This window comes from Maylandia zebra, linkage group LG13 (genome assembly GCF_041146795.1).
Source record: "Maylandia zebra isolate NMK-2024a linkage group LG13, Mzebra_GT3a, whole genome shotgun sequence".
NCBI classification, from domain to species: Eukaryota; Metazoa; Chordata; class Actinopteri; order Cichliformes; family Cichlidae; genus Maylandia; species Maylandia zebra.
In genome coordinates, this window is record NC_135179.1 from 11764830 (window position 1) to 11786127 (window position 21298).

The 21298-nt window shown below is 37.7% G+C and overlaps 1 protein-coding gene and 1 long non-coding RNA gene across 2 annotated transcripts in view; one reads left to right on the forward strand and one right to left on the reverse strand.

The window, feature by feature from the left end:
* The first annotated feature begins 1657 nt into the window (after positions 1-1657).
* Positions 1658-13615, forward strand: perp (p53 apoptosis effector related to pmp22). Its single transcript, XM_004551419.5, has 3 exons — positions 1658-2022; positions 8333-8470; positions 10845-13615. The coding sequence occupies exons 1-3, from the start codon at positions 1818-1820 to the stop codon at positions 11054-11056; spliced, it is 555 nt and encodes a 184-aa protein (XP_004551476.3). The 5' UTR covers positions 1658-1817; the 3' UTR covers positions 11057-13615.
* Positions 13616-17107: 3492 nt separating this feature from the next.
* The window catches only part of LOC143421779 (uncharacterized), a 71006-nt gene continuing 66815 nt past the window's right edge, over positions 17108-21298 (reverse strand). The window contains exon 5 of the long non-coding RNA XR_013101354.1: positions 17108-17603. This is a non-coding gene — a long non-coding RNA (uncharacterized LOC143421779). The remainder of the gene's footprint in view (positions 17604-21298) is intronic.

Consider the following 21298-nt stretch of genomic DNA (forward strand, 5'->3'; position numbering starts at 1 on the left):
CTGCCAGGACCATGACTAAAAACAAATATTGGTTGCATATAACTTTTTGTGAAAACGTGTATTTTTTCTATCAGCTGACAAGTTTTATTTCAAATAATAATAATAATATTAATAAATAAATAAATGAAGATTTTGGCTTCTTCTACCAGCCACTTCTTTTAGGGGACTGTCTCCATCTCACCCTAACCCTAGCATCCTCCTCTGTCACACCAACCTCCATCATGTCCTCCTTCACAATATCAATGAACCTCCTCTGTGGTCTTCCTCTTTTCCTCCTGCCCGGAGGACCATATGCATACCACTGTCCCTCCTCTACACATGTCCAAACCATCTCAGCCTTGCCTCTCTGACTTTGTCTCCATCCTGAGCTTTCCCACTGATGTACTCATATCTAACCTCTCTCTCTAAATATTAATTTATCTATTTCTGGTAGTCATTACTCTTTGATCAATACAAAAAACAAAAAACATTTTGACACATGAATTAAGTATTTCCAGTGAGCTACAGCTTTTGCAGAAGTGGGGGTTTTTTCTGAATGCATAAGCATGCTCTAATTTGCAAAAGAAATCTTCAGAACTGAGAACTTGTGAGAAATGTGCTAAAGCAAACAAGCAAACTGTAATTAGGTGTTGGACCAAAAAAGTCCAATGTGCTCTCCAAAGGTGACAACTGAGTGTTGTCTAACAGTTTATTATAGTAATCTACAATCACAGTATGTTTTTTAATTTACTTCTTTATTAGGAGATACCTACATTCATCTGAAGAATAAAGGTTTCACAGGACTCTGTGCAATCCTTTGGAAAAACTACATACACCCTTACTGCTTCCATAAGAATTAAGGATGTAAGTAGCAGCTATACTATTTTGTTTGGAAGGGTTGCCAGGAGAAAAGCCTATTCTATCTAAAATGAGCTTGGCAGCACAGCTTAGGTTTTCCTAAAACCCCATAAACACAGCAAAGCCCCATAAAAAAAACCCTCATTTGTAGCACGATGATGAAAGGGTGATGATTTGGACTTGTTTTACAGCCAAAGGATCTGGGCACTTTGCAGTCAAGTTGACCATGAACTTCACTTTATACCAAAGTATTCTAGAGTCAAATATGAGACCATCTGTCTCACAATTAAAGCATGGCTCAAACAGGGACCTGAGTGGACCAAAATCCCTCCATATACAGTTATTGCCGTTAAAGATGATTCAATAAGTTACGGAATCATACATTTAATTTTTGATTAGATAGACAGTTCCATGTAAAAATCATAAAGGCATACAGAATAAATACAGCCAAACGCTGTGTGTTGTTGTTGTTTTTTTACCTCCTTACCTTTAAAGAAAATATTAAGGTTAGCTGGGCTGCCATCTTGTGGCATTTTACATTTATTACATTTATTTTGTACTCTCTCTTTATATTTTCTGCCTCACAGCACATCACCCATTACTACCTGTTGGAATTCCGAAAAAGAAAAGTACATCTCTGCAGCATTCAGCTCAACTATCTTCTGTTAAACGCAATCCTTTCTGTGATCAGGACTCGAGCTTAGACAGTAACGGTCACAGGCCGGTTGTTGGGTGTGTAATATGACACACTGAGTGGGGCTGGGCTATACTTTGCTATTGTATCCAAATAAGCCCAGCCCTTCACGATCCTAACCTGGCTGACGGGTACGTTTCACTCTTGGGTGGGGCTGGAGCTTTTATATTATATCCTCACATCACCCACTGTCACTGCGCAAAGACGCATAAGACATTGAGCGGACAGATTTCGGCTCCTTTGCTCGCCTTTCCTCTCCGTGTACACCGCTCGCTGATCGTCGGTCATGTTTCGCTGTGGGATCGCCTACCCTCGATGCAGGTGGATCAGTCCCCTGCTTCTGCTCTTCGCCATTATTTTTGACCTTATCGCCATCTGCGCACAATCGGGATGGGTAGAGGACGAGGACGCCAAGTCTCACTACGCCAGTATGTGGAAGCAGTGCCGCGGCTTAAAAGACAACTGGAAGTGCCAGTCGTTCATGGAGTTCTGTAAGTATCAGTCTACCTCACACATAAACCATACACAATATGCTGTTCAAAGATAATCCGACAAGAGCGAATGGGATGCCTTAATGCAGCCAATAATAAACCTCGAGTCAGTGCGAAAATCCACATTCCCATATTGTAACTTCAGGGTGTTGACCTCTGCTAAAGAAGTCCAGGCTGAGGGGAGGAGGGAGGCCTGCAACAGTCAGGCAAGCAGGCGGAATGAACTTTGGTCTCCACGAGCATTAACTCTTTTCTCGTTTATCACCTCCAGCTTAAATAAACGCAGTTGAAAGAAAGGCGGTTGAATGCTGTTGGATAATAAGTCCTGAGTGCCTTCCTCCTAGGCTGACGTCTTCACGCCAGGAGAAACATTCCTTGAAATAGCTTTCTGTTCTTTAGTTTGTGTGAAGGGTCACAACATTAGTTCAAAGAAGGCAAAACGATTCAAACGTAGATAAACGGCAGCAAAAAGAATCATGAATAAAGAAACGATTCCTCACATAATATCCTGTTCAGTATGAAACCTGGGCATTGGCGGAGGAAGAATTTTCTTTTCTGGGGGCAGTCGCACTTAGGTTATGGTTGTGAAAACATATTTATAAGTAAATTGTAAATTTTTATATGGAGTGTAACCATAACACCCCCCCCCCCTTTTTTTTCACCTTTATGGTTAATAATGTTAATTATTAATATTAATGGCAGGATTAGCATGAATCTTGAAAACATACTTCTGAAGTATCAGAAATGGGTGCAACCAACAGGCACCAAAGATGACTAAAAGCCTGTTAGTAAGTGAAGCCTGAGCTTTTTTACTGTTAAGATATTGATGTTCTTATCATCAAGATAATTACTAAATGTGGCCTTCATAGAAGACAGCGCAGAGCTGCTGTTTGATGGTGTTTGTGTAAATTGTGGCATCCTTGTTATAGAATCCTTGGTTGATGTCATTTTAAAGGTTATCTTCATATTAGAACACACGAATAACTAATGTGCATTTTACAGTACATATAATGTATAAACCTCTTTTTATCAAAGCAGTGAAACTCATAGTGCTATCCCCATAGCAACCCATATGTGAAATATGTTCCCACAACTGTGGTGGTTGCATAACAACCACAGAGATAAGTTCTTCTTGAAAAGTAGTAGTTGTTTAATTGCACAGCCCCCCTCAGGGTTTACTATTAGTGACCAGAAGGTCCACTTTTGATTACAGCCCCTGAAAAAAATGGATTTACAAAGAAATGAAACCTATAAAGACAAACTGTTGACAGATGAGGTCATTGTTGCTATGACTTAATGGATTAAAATACTTTTACTCATCAGAATGATTCAAGGGCACCCTGAATAAACCCTTACGAACAAGAACTTTGTGAACTCTGTGAATCTGCACAGGTAGCGAAAACCATATCAGGAAAAACAAAAACAACTCGGGTACATTTAGAATACTTTAATAGCTTCTCCCAGCCCAAACCAAAGAGAAGCAGAATTTCACACAGACTATTTTGGGAGAACCAGTTGATGAGTTTATTCTTCAGCAAAGACTGTCAGCCACAGAAACGTAACTCACCGACACACAAGGAGACCCAGTATGTGGAACAATAACTGAGAACAGAACAGACTTGTATTCTCGGTCTCTCCTACTCAGGCTTTATTTGTGTTGCTCCACGCCTGCTGTGGCCAACAGAGACACTATTGTTGTTCTTATCAGACTCTTTGAAAGTCACCTAGGTCAGCCTAATGTCACACAGCTCCAAATTAGGGTCTGCAAAGCATACATGTAGGATCACTTATTAGACTCGCCATTCACAGTGGTAATTATTTTAGGAGTTGCTTGCACTCTTTAATGCCATTTCTAGAAAACATAACCAGAGATCTAAGCATGGAGCACAGCCCCAAAGCAAGATCTGGTATTTTTTTGTGTAATATGTACATTTAAAAAAAAAAAGTACTTTTAGCACTCAGTGGCATAAAACCTTACTCACAGGAAAATGCCCCTTATTTTTTAGATGTCTGTTGATATTACTTTTTTGTGTTTCATACTTTGCATGCACACCTGTGTTTTAGTTTAAAACATGGTTAAAATGATCACTTTATTAATCAGCAGTTCAACAGATCACCTCAGTTTTACTGTATGTCACTAAATAAGTTAGTTTTGTATTATTTACACAAAACACATACAGTCTACTAAACTGTGGTGTCATGTTTTATTATATTTAATGACCTCACTGTAACAGTCAGTTGAGAAAATAATTGTTAATGGGAATAACCACTTGCTGCAGCCCTAATTAAGATGACTGTTTAATGTAAATATCCATGGCTGTGTGACAGCAGCTCCAAAAAGTCAACAACAACAACAATTGCCAGTGTGGTTGTTAAGAGAGTATTATAGCTCTAGCATGTTGTCAGTGTTTTTCTGGCATTTTTCTGATCTCTTTTGATATTTTAGGCTAAATAGTTTTGTTAGGCTACGTTCACACTGCAGGCGAAAGCGCATCAAATCCTATTTTTTTGTCCCTATGCGACCCATACCCGATCACGGTATGACAGTGTGAACGGCACAAATCCAATATTTTCAAATCCGATCTGGGTCACTTATGTGGTACTGAATCCGATACATATCCGATGTTTTAGAAAGCGACTGCTGTTTGAACGGTCATGTCGCATTAAATCCGTCTTTTACGTCATTGACACAAGACATACGCCAATTATCAGCGCTGGAGAAGCGCCCGAGAAGACATCACGAACGCTTCCTGGCCAGATGTCAGTGAAACTGTTGGGAAGACAACGTTGGAGAAACGTGAACATTTTATTTGTACTGTATAATCTGCAGATTCTGACAGAAATCTGCAACTATCCTTTGAAGCACTGCTCCTCTCTAAAACAGCAATAGGGATAATTATTAGGTTATTTACATTATTATGTTAACAACAAAATAACTTAAAGCAAAAATTGGGAAACGTAAAGTCCGAAGTCTTTATATTAAGGGCCATCAGTCAAACAATATTGTTGCATTTTATTTGTAGTGTGAACAAGCAGACAAAAAAAACGGATTTGATCAAAAAATCGGAATTGAGCATTAAGACCTGCAGTGTGAACCTAGCCTTATTTGCCTCAACCGCTCTCTGCTACTGTTTTGGTGTCCTTTAGTCTCAGCGGGGCTGAAGCTGTTACACAAAGAAGAAGAAGCAGAACAAAGCTGCCTGAAGGCTGCTGGCTAGATGAAGGGTACATTTTGGCCCCGCGGTTTCTCTGGCTTAAATACTTGTAGGGATATTCTGAAAACTAAGGAAACAAACACAACCAGAGCACAGTTTGTGTGTGTAAGTTGTAGGATGTTGTGAATATTGGAAGCAGACCAAACGAACTCCCCCTCAGGGCGTTTAGGCCAACTGCCTGTAAAGCTGAAGAGACTGAATTCTCAGGAACTGCAGTTTTAAATAGGAAGAAGCAGTTTCAGTGTTCTGGTATGAGTGCTTGAACAAATCACATAATTACAGGCTTGACTATGGATGATGGCAAAGGGTTGGGTGATATGATAGTATGCTGAGACAAAAGAAGTTTGTCACGCCCTTATGAGTGTGTTAGGGCAGTTAGGGGAGCACAGCATTAAGGCAAAATTAGAATTTTGCATCACTTTGAGGAAGAGTGATATTTCAAATTACAGCAGCCCATTCTGAGTCAGAACTGACTAACTATACATTGTTTTAAAACACACACACACACACACACACACTCTCTTAGAGCCACAGTGATACAGTGATTCCAAGGATTAAGTATGATACATGCCAGTCTGTATATCTTATTTATTAGTAACAGATTAAGATAGCTGCAAAAGATATACTTAACCACTGCTTTCTTTATCTATTAATCTGCTGCTTGTCTTCCCAGTTTGTTGTGCAGAGAGAGTAATGACAAAAAAGCCACTTTAATATCCGTCAGAGTGTAATTTTCAGATTTATTTTCAATCAAAAGTATCAGGCATGATGATTCATACTTCAAAGCACCTCAAGACACTTTATATTTTAAGGTAAAGATCCTACAATAATAGACAGAAAGTGTTCTTAACGATATTAAGTGTCTTGAGATGACGATTGTTGCCAGTTGGTGAAATCTAAATAAAATTGAGTAGCTGTAATCATTTTAGCCCTCAATTAAATACCAGCATTTGGAGATTTAATGCTTATCGCCCACTCACTGTCACCGCTCTCTAGCTGAGCCCAAACTGTGAAAAATGTAAATGCGCAAACAGCAAGTAAAAAAAACAAAACCAAGGAGCTATTTTAGTACGATTTACTGCATTTCTAACACTGGAGTTTCTGGTTAAGAGAGTGTGCCATTAAAATTCTTTCAGGGAGAGCGCAGGGTGTTGTCGATCCCAGCTGCCTCTGTGAAAGCCTTATTCTAATAGCTTTTAGAATAAAAGCTATTAAATTATCCTTATTATCTGAAGGTTTAGATTTGTCAAATATGGGAAAGTCAGTGTATGTTTTCATAATCATACTAATAGGGCATTTTAGTAAATTTGCAATTAGAGGCAGTTTCAGGCACGCGGGTAGCGATAGTGTAAAAATGTAGGAGGGCAGCCAAATGTCTTTGTGTTTTGATTAAATGGGGAAAGCAGATGCTGAGCAGCTGGATAGTAGTAAGTGTGAGTGATTGGGACACGCATTTCGAGTGCTCACCCAGTAAACAAGGACACACCCATGAATATTTTTAAATTAAACAGTCATCGTTAAGTGTAGGAGCTTTTATATCAGTTTTTAATTCTCGTATGGCAAAAAGTATCAGTTCAGAAACTCAAAAGCTTTTTCTTCTACCAATAATGAATCAAGACACCATGTAAAACAGCTGAAATAGTAGCATGTCTCTCTGTGACTGTCTCCTTTGTTTCACTTGTTTTATTTTGAGAGCTTTGCTTCTTGAAGAAATACTTGTAGTAAGTTTATTGGACTGAATCTCACAATAAGCCTGAAGTCATCAAACTGTTGATAACCAGTCTAGTTTGGTGAAAAGCAGAACACTGTGTTACTGGTGAGCTTGAAGCTTGGTTGATGTTGACATGGGTATGGAAGGCTGAACCAGTTGGACTAGTCTGATGTGTATGTGATGCTGCCTGGGGCTGAGGCAGGTAGGCCATGACCTGAACACATTCACAGGCAAAACACTGTGAATAATTTAGGGTGTAACTTATCCAGTATCAGTAAATTGGGTGTAATGCTGTGCTGATCCACATGGCGAGCTTACATAAAGCCTAAAACTCTCAGGAAGTTTTGTTTTTAATCCTTGATGCAAGTAAAACCTATTCACAATACAATGAACACCTCTTGGTGCTTCTTTGCAAACAGCAGCAGTGTCACATGATAATTTGTTCAAAGGCTGGTGGTGCGCTGAGTATTTGGCCAACAACTCATATCAGTTTTTGTCCAAAAGATTGAAAAATTTGCATTTTGGGAGGTTTGCATCTCTGCTAAAGTTCAGAGGCATGTCTGCCGACGTTACAGAGTTTTAGAGAATTCCAGTGCTTTTAAGGGTGTGGTGTGTGTGTGTGAGCAAAACAAAATTTGTCACAGCTTGAACCTTAGTAACTTTGCAATCTGTGTGAGCACAGCCTTGGGGAGGGGAGCTGCAATAATAACTAAACACCATGTAGACATATTGAACAATAGATGATTCATTTAGCTCCACAAACAAAAGTGAGAGGGATTTGGATTTACCACCAAGCTGCATCCTGAGCTGTCATAAACTGTTGTTTTTGGACAATTTTAACGCATAAAAATTTGACCCAGTAAGCAGTTAATGCTTCAAATCCTGAGCTTCTACAAAAAGGTGGTGGTTTGATTTCAGAGGTGCACAATAAAGTTAGAATGAATAGTGCAGAAAGAGTGCTGCCTCCTTCATTTTCATGAATCTTTTTACTGAACATTAACCATAAATAGAAAAACCAAAGCTGTGTTGAGGCATAAAGCAGCCGAAACCTTCCCACTAAGACTGGAAAGTCTGTGCGCAGCTTTACAGTTGTAACTTTCTGCAGCTGTTTTCTCTGAGGGCTTAATGGTAACATGTGCCAACATTTTTAACAGAACATATTCAGAGATTTTCTTTTGTTTTGTTTTGTTTTTAAGAAAATTAACTTAAAAATGGAAATGGGAGTTGTACCTTGTGTGGCGTATAAGACATACACTGTTGTAACACTTGTTGATATATCAGGTTTGAAAATCTTAAAAAAAGACTCCTTTTAAAAAAACTGAACTTTTCAGACTTTTGTTTCTTCTTGAGTGTCACAATTGTTTTTGCTTATGTTTCGTTCCAGCTTGGGCCCAGGCAGTCGCTGCTCTAATGATCATTGGTCTAATCATCCTCATCATCGCCTTCATTTTGGCCATTGTGGCGATGTGTAACATCAACATTGGTCTTATGGTTGTTGTTGCAGCATTCTTGATCGTTGTTGGTAAGATACACACACACACATGCACAAAAACTTGCATCCACACAAACACCTAATTTCTGCAGGTATAATTACTTCCACATCTACACAGTAAAAATATTGTAAACAAAGTCAGGTGGGGCTGGCGATATGTATTGAGAAGAAGAAATAATCCTCCGTTTCAGATATTCTTTGTTGGTAAATGAAATTAACTTTAACTACACGAAGAGCAACACTCAACCACAGATTAGAATCTCTGAAACTGATACCAAACATGCCTCCGGTCTTATCGGTCCATTACATGATGCTTTAATCTTCAAATAACATGTTTAAGCTTGCAAATGTTCAGACAGCAGCTTCCCAAATAGAAGCAATATGCAAAATAGGTTAAAAAAAAAGTAATAATCTGAAAATATTATTTTATACCAACACCAAAACTGTAAAATAGGGAAGGGAAATATGTGGGAGTTGCATACAATCACACAATAAAACTAGTGACGCTGATAATGACTGCGTGTTTTGGCGTTAAGAGGGTGAGCGTAGGAAAAGGCCTTTTTCCCCTGAGGCGTGACGCTGCTGTGGCAACAGCTGGTGTGTTTATCAGACAGACAGACTGACTGACTCACCTCACAGACGAAAGACCCTGACACAGTTACAGGTGGTGGGGTGTTTTTTTTTATTTTAAGTTGCTTTACACTGTAATAGTCACCAAAAAGATAGCAGAAATGACTGCCACCTCAAAAATCTATTTTCCTATTTTTATTCGACGGCATCCCAGCTGCTGTTTCAGCCCACACAGCTCCTTGTTGAAGATATGATCCTACATTGAATCAAATCCAAGATTCGGGGTTTATTTTATAGCTGCATTTTACAGAAATATGTTGAATTGGATTGGATACATCACTTTGTCGGTTGCAGTTGCCTGCAACTGAGATTTTGATTATACAGGAGTTTTAAAATAAAGTCGGGTGTTTGAACAAAGTGTGCAAAATAGTGGGATGAGGAAGTTCAGTTTCAGTCTGGTGGAGGGTTTTACAAAAAGAGGTGGTGGTTAAAAATCAAACAAAACAAACTAAACTTGAACGTTTGATTTAAACTGTGTATTTATGAAATATAGAAAAAGAAGAGTATATTGATGATTTTTGGCAAGCATTCCTTCAAAACTATATTTTCTTCACTTGTTAAGTCTTTACTCTTGTGTCCGTATGATGTCAAAGAGAGCGGATATCCCTAATTTGGTCATTCCTACTGTGGTTGGCTCTGGCTGTGAGCACAGGAGCCCAACCCATCTGCCATTCAAAGCATTTTTTTTTTTATGAGGCGAGCGACTCTGAAGAAATTTGGCCTATTAGGAACAGAAAGTGAGATAAAAGAGCTTGCTTCAGTCAAGTAGATGAACTGTGGGGCCCGTCCCCTTTAATATGTTAATGCAGTGTTCAAAAATTCAGGCCTGCCTTTGCAATTAATGTGAAAGTGCGTGTTGAAACAGAGTAGTTTATGTTCACTCCCTGCCTTTCCTAAGCAAAATAATGCTGTTTTAATAGTCATCTGTCATGGGAAAGTGGATCTAACTGAGTCAGAGTCACACCTTTCTCATGAATAATCCCTGGTAATAATGACAGGTCTGCCAAAACTCACCTCGAACTCCCAGATGTTGATATGCTGATGAAACTCTTACACAAGCTTGTGAAGGTATTTTTCACACCCTGCTGTTACCATCAGTGTAGTGTTGACTGCATGACTGACTAAGTATGTTCAACTTCCTTGTTTTCTGTAATGGTTTTAAAACTCTGCTCATCTAGTTTATGGTTTAAATATATTTTTTATTAGTAGGTTTTTATTTATACAGTAAAAATGAACTCTACTTTCCACTGACTGGTCTGTGAGAGTAAGTTATTCGGCCAATCTGCTATATAAAATCTCCCTCTATTTCTTGCTTAATAAAAAATGCAATAGATCATTTATCAGCTTCTAAACAATTTATCCCCAAAATGAGATCTTGCATAAATTATCAAATGTAATAATAGGTTATCATTATTGCATTGTTTAATTTTCCATCTAATTTAGTGGAGTGAACCCGGAGGCATTTTGCAGTTGTTAACACATAGCTTTATATCAGTTTTTAAATAAAACTTAAATATGTACTTTGCTTAATTATCCCAGGAAAAGAAGTAGTTCTCATCATGTTGTAATTTAAAGCCCTGAAACCCTAATTTCTGAATTAGCTTTTGACCATTAACAATGACTTTAGACAACATTTCTAGTAAAGTTAAAAAAAAAAAAAAACAATTAGTTTGAGCCATTGCTGGTTTAGGCAGTTTGGCATTAGTTGATTTATTAGTGTAGATTATCACCTCACACTGTGCACCAAGCCTTGTTTGTCTGTCTCTCTCTGCAGCGATTATCCAAATCATCGCTCTGATCATCTACCCAGTCAAATTCAATGAGCTGATCTTTGAGGGTAACTATTACTACACCTGGGCCTACGGATTTGGCTGGGGCGCCACCATCATCTCTATCGGCTGCGCCATCCTCTTCTGCTGCCTGCCGAGATATGAGGATGAACTCAGCGGCCAGGCAAAGGTCAAATACCTCTATACTTCTGAGTAAGGAAAAAACCTGGGGACCCACCCAGTCATAGCCATTTCCACTTTTCGCTCTGAGCTGCATCTGGACTGGCCACTGAACATTTTTACACTGTGCCGTTTCACCAAAGATTTCCAATGGCTTATTCAGTTTAATATGGTCCAGCAATGGGAAAACCACTCTTCTACAATCTGTGAGTGAAGTTATAGGCAAGAAGTAATTCCTACTGGGAGTGGACTGCAATTGGGAACTGCATCTACTTTAGTACACAGATCTCTATTTTAGATTTATTAAGAAAGAAATAATAATCATGATGTTATTTTTTTGTTTTTGTCATATAAAACACACTTATCAATTTACCTGTACTTTTATAACTGTAACTCTCTAACACAGTCTCACATCACTTTGTGAAATAGTTGCAAACGTCAATCAAAGGACCAAGAAACAGACAAACATTAATTTTACACTTCATTTTGATTTTTGATTTGATATTTTTTATAATTCTATATGTTTGGTTACACAAGTTCCTGGTTATATTTAGGAAAACTGTATCGCTTGGGTTAACCTACTATATTTACTACATGTTTTTATGTGTCCCTAAAAGGATGGTATAGAAAAGTTAAATAAATAAAAAAATAAAATAATGACCATATAGTCAACTAAATAGCTCACATTTTGTGAATATTTCACAAATGGACCACGAGACTGTGCTTTATTGTCAATGCAAGATCACCTAAGTGCACTCAACTTAAAGGAGGTTAGGTATAAAGCTTTTTTTTTTTGCCTGATTTGTCTGTATCTCCTTGATAAGCAATCCAGAGTCAAATATTTTGCACAGGATATCAAATCATTCAGTATCATTTCTTGGATTTGTCCTGTGTGCCATCATTAGTTTTTCTGTGTCTTTTGTTCTGTATGTTGCTGTGTATAGATGATAAGAAGGAGACTTTGCTTCTGGAATGTAATCAAGTTATACAGAAAATGTCTGTGTGGTTCAACTTTCCTGTTTGTAACTTTTTATACATTTTCTTATTCATTTGCTGTTTGTCTTCATAGTTCTGTTCTAAATTTCCATATTACCAAGGGGATATAACTGGGGGAGTTCACTGTGCTGTTTTGTCTGGATGTGTAATTAAGTAGAGCGATTGAAGGTAAGAGTAAAAATGTTTTAAAAAATATGCAGGAAGGGAGTAATATTCTGAGAAATGGCTCATAATTTCCCCTTAAGTCACAAAAAACCTATTTATAACACAAACCTTCTATTATGCCTCTAATAACTTAATTAAATCACGGCCTAAATTGCGATCAGATTTGGCGAACAACAGTGTAGGAAACACTGACACAGTTGTGAAGTGAAGCAATTTCTGCTTCACTTTGGAAAAATGTGTTTTGTTTCTTGTAATTTTTATTACAAACAATGTCAGAGACAATCTTCACCTGATTTTAGGAACTTAATCTTTAAATTCTTTGAGATTTTTCTTAGCGTCACTTCTCACCTCTCCACCTCTGTCGGCCAAAAACACCTTCAATACCCCATCATGAATAAGGCTAATGATACACTTCTCGAGTAGGGCGGCAGTTTGATGATTGCTGTGATCCCGGAAAAAGTTGTTTTCTTGTTTTCTGGTTTCCAGTGCATGTTGCTTCGCTGCGTGCCGCTCTAAACTGGAAGACAATATAAAGAAATTTCCACTGAACACAATGATTAATTTAACATAAACAACAAAAAAGAACAACTCGTATCCAGATTTTTTTTTTTTACCTTTATCGAACTTGATAACAACTGATATCCCCGTCCACATCATAGTTATTTTAGAACATCTAAATGTGGTAACATTTTTGTTTTAGGTGGTCAAAATCTTTGTTTAAAGGGACTCGCGATGAACTCAGTAGGTTTACTGTGTTTTTAATACTGGCAGATTGCTGACAGATGACCAAATGTGTATTTTCTAAAGGCCGCCAAAAGTTCTCATGATGCCACTTTGGCTGACATTTTCTTGTTTGATAAGACACAGAAACAATGTTGTACAATCATCTGACTTACTGTGTGGACAACTTGTGCCTTAGCTTCTTCAGTGTTGTGTTTCTGAATCCTTGAATGTTCGATCCAACTGGTAAGTCAGGTTTTACTGACTTATGACAAGTCTGTTCGTGTTGAGACAAATTTCATGCCCAAGCAAGATGAAGTTTTTCTAATCAATTAAAGAAAGAGTTCCAAAGAAGTAGTTATTAGTAATTGATTCTCGATTATTGGCCACAACCCAGTTGAAGCGTTTCGCATTAAATGTAGATTGTATAAAGTTGTTGCTAAATAACAACCGTTATTTTATACCTTTTAATGAGAGCAGGTTTACTCTTCCTAACTCTATTGCAACAAAAACATGTTTTTGCTCAAGGCATGGATCTCTGTTTTTTTTCTTGTTTTTTTTTTTTTTTCTTTTTAGTTCCAGCTTTATATATCATTAGTAACTGTATGGATCTATAGGGACTGTCTCACTGGAAATCTAGCTGGTTTTCTGCTGTAGTTTGAATAATTTTGGTAGCGTGTGTATTTTTATGCAATAAAGAGTTTTTTTGGAAAGATTTTCTGAGTGTTTGTTGAAATGCAGTGACTATTTTTGTATTGCTCATATGGACAAAATGATAAAGTGAAGTTTGTGTGCATAAACAAGTCAAATTGAAATATTTGTAGTTTTGAGATAAATATCACAACACAATAATAGATCAGTCAACAGAGCTGGGCTAAGAAAGTGAACGCTCCAGGGTGCGGGAGCTCCTTTAGTACTCTTTGAGTATTGAGTCCTGATCACTTGATGGAGAAGTTAAATCCATAAATTTAAAGTGGACTGTGATGGTAATACGGAGCCAGCACAGCTGAATTAGCAGAGGTGTGACCTGTGAGTCATTGGATTTAGTCATAAGCCTCACATTAGTTGGTCTAAACAACCTGCAGATGTTCCAAGGAAGCTTTAAGACAAGCGAACAATGAATTGTAAGATGTAATGGAATAAAGGCATCAGTAACATTTCTAATTCAGGGGATGACAGAATGAAGCGCAACTTGGCAGAATTCTGTTAGGGGCACAAACAAGGATTTCTCTTTATTCCCTTTATTAAGTTAAGATGAAATTGTCAACCTAACTTTTAATATAGTGAAAGCACTTGTGCAAGGTCTGTACTTATAAACCTCTTTGGACTTAAAAGAAATAAACAATTGAAAGTCATCTGCGTGACACTGATTAAAATAAAACCTCCTTAAAACATATTTACTACATTTCTTAGTTGAACCTTGAAGCAGATGGGCTAGAGCAGCAGAAGACCACACAGGGTGCCACTTCTCCTAAAAACATGAAACTGAGCTTATAATTTGCATATGCTCAGCAAAATTGGACAAAAGAAGACTGAAAAAACAAATGAGTCTTAATTTCTGCTGTAGCATTTGGTTAGTAGGGTGAGACTCAAACAACATGACAGCATGAATCTATCTTGCTTTATATCAACGGCTCAGGCTGTTAGTGGCACGCTTTGGACAGCCTTATGCTACAGCCTACCCGAGTATTGCTGCTGACCATGTCTATCCTTTTCTAACTACAGTGTACCCATCTTATGATGGCTGCTCGCAGGAGGATTATGTAATCTCAAACTGGTTTCTTCAGCATGACAGTGAGTTCACAGTACTCACAGTCACTAATCACAGTCAACACAATCAAACACTTTGCCACCAGCAAATCTGCAGCTTGTTGAATCTGTGCCACAAAGAATGAAGGCAGTTCTGTAACTCCAAAAGAGTGTTCAACCAAGTACTTACAAGGTGTACCTAATAAAGTGACTGGTGGGTTTCTCATCGGTAACTTCAAAGTTACAAATTAAAGTTAAATGTGCATGTCAACCTGAGTTTTTGTTCAGTGGTATTGGCAGCATAACATTAATTTGCCACTCGTAGTTTATCGTCACACACAGAGCATTTGTTACCACATACAAGTGGAGACACACATTGGTGATAAACAGCTCAGAGATCCAACGATGTGAGTCATACATTTCTGGTGTACACACCCAGCACCTCCCTGACTGGGAATTAGACTTTGCTCAGCATGTTGTGGCAAGTTTGGTTTCTCTGTAAAATGGGAGTGGCAAGAACAGAGACAGGTAGGGGAAGGGAAAGACAACACAAAGGTAGAGATCGTAAGGGAAAGTAACACAGCACTGAAGCAGGAAGAGAAAGAAAGTGAAACAAATGGTATCACACTGGAACTTTTTAATCCACACCATGGACTATAATTATTTTCCCTCTGTGTTGTTTCTGTTTTTCACGTCACAGAGCGAAAATCTGCTGCACCATTGTTTTCTGTTCATGTAGCACCACAGTTCATGATAGTCAAACTTGGGTATTTGCAGTGTATTTTGCTACACAGTACATCTACAATATAAACACATATAAAATAGGTGCTTAATAAAACTACTGAGTACTTCCACAGTTATTCCTTTTTCGTTGGTGGATCATGTTTAAATGTTTTTGACATGTTTGACCAACAACACAAAACGAAGATATCCCAAAAAGTTGAATCTGTTTGTGTGGACATAGCCTTTTCAGTGGGAGTGACTTCTTCAGTCTCCGTGAATAATTGAGCATGAAGACAAAAAGAAGTAATATTTATTCAACAGTTGTGCATAACAAGAAAGTATCAACAACTTTCACTTGAGACGAAGAGACTTTTGTTTCTTTTCTTTGCTGTAAAAATCTCCCGAAAGTGCAGCTCTAAGAAAAAGCAGCACTGTAAGATGATATCTTTAACACATTAAACGCATCTTTGTAATTTATGTGCTCGATTTTCTGCTGTCTTTATCTGCACAATGCTGACCCCCTCAGGTCTGAGAAGTTACAGAATAAACATGCTGGTGATGAGATAGAGATATTAACAGAGAATAGAAATGAATAGAAATGTGGTTCATATAAACAGGAAATTCTAACAGTGAAAAACTTCTCAGCTGCTGGTTTTATCTCTGTAAAAGTTGTTTTTTTTTAAATTCAGCATATCAGTTAAAATTAAAAGTCAACATGTTTTTGTAAGCCCTGAAGTTTAAGAACGAGTGATTCCACAAGGAAAGTAGCAAAAATATTGTTATAGAAATTAAATGAAAGCAATATCAGTACATTAAACGGTACATTACTTCTAATGCTGTTATACACTCACTGGTCACTTTAATAGGTGCGCTTCACGTCGATCCCTGTTTTCCTTCAGAGATTATTTTATTCTTTGGAGATGAATACACTGCAGTCATAAAGGGTTGGATATGGTTAGCAACATTACTCACTTAGTCTGTGATGTTTAAATGATGCTTAATTGGTACTAAGAGGCCCACACCATTTCAAAACCACAAAAAATGTGAGCTGATTGTTTAAATAAGGCAGGATGGATCCATGCTTTCATGTTGTTTCTGCCCAATTCTGACCCTGCCATCCAAATACAGCTGCAGAAATTGAGACTCTTCAGATCAGGTAATGTTTCTACTATTATCTCCAACTTACTAACAGTTCACCATCAATGTGAGCATGCGGAAGTGCCCAGAAGTTGACAAATCACAACATATGTTGTATAATGGACTATGTAAATGTTAAGTTACTTTACAAACATTGCAGGCATCGAACATAACACAAATGAATGCTTGATGTGTGAACTGACGTCCAAATATCCACACAACCCGGAATATATGGATGAATTCATGTTGAGCATTTGAAGACATTGTTTGTCTAATGTCAAGTGCATTTGGTGAAAAGAAAATTCAGCCCTCAGTTTCCCATGCACTCTCATCAGAAGAACCATTTTTATAGCTTCTTCAGGGTCACAAAATATTTAGATTTTCAAATACTATTTACTAACTTTATGATGTAAATCCAAGTTTTTATATAAATTTTATGTTCTACAATGACTCTGGAAAGTCCCTGACGTTAGTAAGTAATTGTGGTGTGAAATGTGCTGTATTTCCTTCTGTATTGTAGTGGAGCAAAAGCAGAAATTAAAGAAAGAAAACAGTAAATACTTCAAAGATTTATTGTGGTACAATTCTTGAACCAATATGCTCAATTACTCTTTGCCACAGGTTACCAGTACAGCTTTAGTAGCTCACTGGTTCCCTTTAGTTTGTGTTTCCACACAATTGCCACTGGAGGTCAGGCTTGATCAGCACAAGAGCTTCCGTGGCTGCGTCATCAACCAGCTGTTCAATCCACAACTGCTTTCTCTGAACCAGTCAGCATCAACTTTTACTACTTTCTTAGGAATAGTGGCCCATAAAAAGGGGGACATATCACAATTAAACAATGTGAATGTCAGTCTTCACCCCTACACAAAGCTGTGTATACTAATTTTTTAGTGGGGGTTGGTTTCGATCCGCCTCCGAGGTGCTTTCCACTGAGAAGAAGAGTCAGAAGAACATTGAGATGTTCCTCTTCACAGTTCTCTCCAGGGTTCTCCCCGCTCTTCTGCCACCTCATACCAGGATGGGGCTCCGAAGCTTTTGGGGCTCTGATGGAACAATCCGGGTTCAGAAGTCACTCTGAGGGACTGGCCGCACTGTCAGAACACAAGAGACGTTTGACTCTGGAGGATGTATATGGGTAAGAATGAGGCTGATAGATTAATGTAAAGTAAATGGTTTACCAGCAGGATGTACATATCCGACATACCTGTCATAAATCCCCAATTCCACTTGTGCTCCGCCTTTTAACACAGATGAGGAGACTGGGCAGGGTGTATATGCCAACATTATTAGGCTTGACTAAGATTTTGCAAAGCTCATGTTTTTGTTGTTTTGGCAAATGTCTCAAGCTTTAAAACAAAGCACATACAGCATGCAACAAAAGCATTGCAAGTAAGCAGCAGCACGGATTTGCTGCCAGCTAAGATCAAAAAGTGGATGCCACATTTTAAAGTAAAGGTTACTATCAAAGTCTCAGTGAGTCAGATTTCTACTTCATGTTAGCAACTGTTGCTTCCTTTAGAGCATCAACAAAATCCCCTAATATGCAAGGTTTCAATAGACTGCCAAGGAATATAATGCACACTAGCAATATTTATTTGAATTTGATCATTTTTATGTTTTTTTAATTTGAAGAAAGGGTGAAATCTTTGCAGACCCCTCTGTCTGCATGTTCATGGGTTTTCAAAAGCTGTTCAACTTTGGTGTTTCAAGATGGCAACATTGTAGGATGTATTCAAGACCTTTACCTCTGCAAAAAAGTCCTGCATTGATGAAGTTGCTCAATTAAAAGTAAGTAGCCATCATGTCTGTAGAGGCTAAAAGTGTCAAGCTGACATCTACTTTTTTAGTAAGTTATTGTTGCTGATGCATTTATTTGTAAGCAATAGTTTACTGTTGCAGCCAATCCAGTTAGAGCTTACTGCACTGCATACTGCCAGTACTTTCATCTCAATTTATTTTATCAATGCAACATATTTGTGTCCTTGGATTTTTTGAAAAGCATTGTACATATCTAAATTATTATTATATTTATTACTTTAATTGTTTTAAAAGGCCTCTTGTGTGTTAATTATTTAAAGCAAATATTGACAAATAAATGAGGTGAAGAAAAAAGTCCAAAATAAATGAAATGGAAACAAACTGTGCAATAATCTTGAGTCACCCTGAATTTTTATATTTTGCTTCCAGGGAAAGGCTAAACTTGTGTGTAATGTTTTAAAAGTGGTCTTAAGCAATAACTCTCCAGACTTTCTGCAGATCTTTCCAAGGGTTTCTAATTTGTTGTTGTTGTTTTGTTTTTTTTGTTTTTTTGCTTTTTCACTTTTTTCACTCATTTTCAGTCCAGTCCTTGTACCTGACTATTTTAAGAAAAGAATATTTGGGGTTTTTGTTGTTTTTTAAGCACTGACCTATGAATTATTCAACTATAGAGGGATGAAGCAGTGTTCTGTCTACACATAACAGACAACTTAACAAAGACCCCATTATAAAATGCATCTCCTGGGACTTTGCTACTAGCAGCCTGTCACAAAAACACATTTGTTCCTATTCTATATATTTTAAAAAAAATGCTAACAATAACACAGCTTGACAGACATAAAATTCTATTTTTGCACCAACAATGGGATTCCCAAAGAACTATTAGCCAAAAACTTGCCCCATCTCTGCATGGTGTGCAGCATATCCTCAAAAATGTAACTTAACTGAAAAACTATTCAGTTTTGAGAAGAAAGTTATAAAAGTATGCACTACTGTGGAATCCTTTGACCTTTTCTTGACAGACATAAATCCTTCCAGACGTTATAAGGAAATGTGGACTGCAGTACAATGGTCAGGTGGTTTTATTACAGTATCATCTGCTGGTCTAATATAGGTCATTTAATGAGGGAAAAGTTCAGCATTGATATGAGACAATAGTGGTGGCGGTGGTGGGGACAGTGACTAAAAGAGGATTGCTCATACTGGTGATTTGAAACAGCGGAGTGGGCCAGTTGTCCCTTCTGGGGTTTTCCATGTGCTGATGACTATGCTACTTAGCTTTCACCACTTCCACAGCCGGCTAGTATTGATTATTGACTTCCGGCCAATGACTCAGCCAGCATGTGACTCAGTAAGGAACTTTTAAAAAGTTTGGAAACTGAAATTTTTAGCTTTATCTACAATAGCCCCCTCAGCAGCATTCAGTCAAAACAGACCAGAGTTAGATGGGTTTTTCTTAAGTGCCCACTTACTCAATCAAAGGCCTTTTTGAGGTCAGTCAAAGTGACTTTATAGATGTTCATTTTAACAGCCGGTGCGTGCAAAGCATTACCTCAAGGGCAACAGCTTGAAACTTCGAAAGGTAAGACTGATTCACAGAGCTCATTCCTCGTGAATGCTGTCAGGTGTTTTTTAAGTTTCTTTCCCCAAGTAGGTAGAAAACTGAAATGTAGTTTCAACTGTTGGGGCAGCTCAACACAGCAGTAGGAGTCTTTCCACAGGTAGGAGAAAGGAAATAAAAAGTGAGGATCAGCACAGGATAACAACCGCAAGATTAAGACGAACTATCTTCTTTCACAGCGGTGAAGTGGATATTTGTCCACAGTGGGAAAAATATAGAATAAAGTTTTACCTCAGCTTCAGGCCTACTCTAGATTTACGTGAATCCTGCCCTTACATAATAAACATGTTTGTTAGGATGCCAAATTCTTGTTAAAGCTACTTTCAGTTACTGTGACTCTGGCTGGATTAATCTTCTTTTGAAACCTAATGACAACCAAGTTTCTGTGGTCTTTCTAATGGTTGATTCAACACTGAAAAGATGACATTATAAATTATCTATCACTTAACTGAGAACAAATTTACAGACCGACATTAATTTGCGACAGTTCTGTGGTAACTGTGCTCTGTTTCTCGGCCCATGACAGCTGGGATTTGGACCGAATACTTGTATTTGCACGCCGTGCAAAATATACTATTTGTACTTGGTTATTTTTTCTGATTTATCTATTTTATGACACTAGAAATTAGGGGTGGGAATCACAGAATGGGTCATGGCATGTTAATCTAATCTTAAGTGGCCCAGGACAGCGCAATACACGACACAGTTTAAATGTGCATGTGCATATTTGCGTCTGCGTGTGTGTGAATTAAAGTTGCAAATAAAGTGCCAGCTCCTTTATTAAACTCTTTGATTTGCTTTACCCCGCTCACTTAGTGAGTTTCTGTTTTTTCATTGCAAATTTAGATAGATATGCCTATTTCAAACAATTGAAGGAATGTACAATCCATATTTTTAAACACAACAAAACAAAATCCCAAATATATTAATTTTATATATATATATATATATATATATATAAGCAATTCTGATTTTATGCTTCAAAAGGACTAGAGAGAAGTATAAACTTACCGCTCCTTCCTGTCTAATGACTTAGTCAACTTCAGTTTTCCTTTAATTCAAGAAGTCAAGAAGACTTTGGTAAGTTAAACTGACAAGTTAATCAAAAAAGAAATCAGGGGGTGTATGCATGTTTTAATAAAAAATAAAAAATACTGGCCCCAGTGTGTTGTATAGTAAGTCGATGCTAAGTTATATGTAGCTCTTTAACTTTTTGGTCCCAGTAGTACTGCAAATTGAATTTATGTTTTGTTTTTGATTGACTTAAGGAAATCAAACCATCTAAAAATTTTGCTTTTGTAACTTGCAGCATGTGGGCTTTTCCAACTTTTGTATTTTCACCTCCTCCTAAATGCTAAACTGAAACTTTATTTGTGTTGGAACACACCCATCACACAAAGCCTAAAA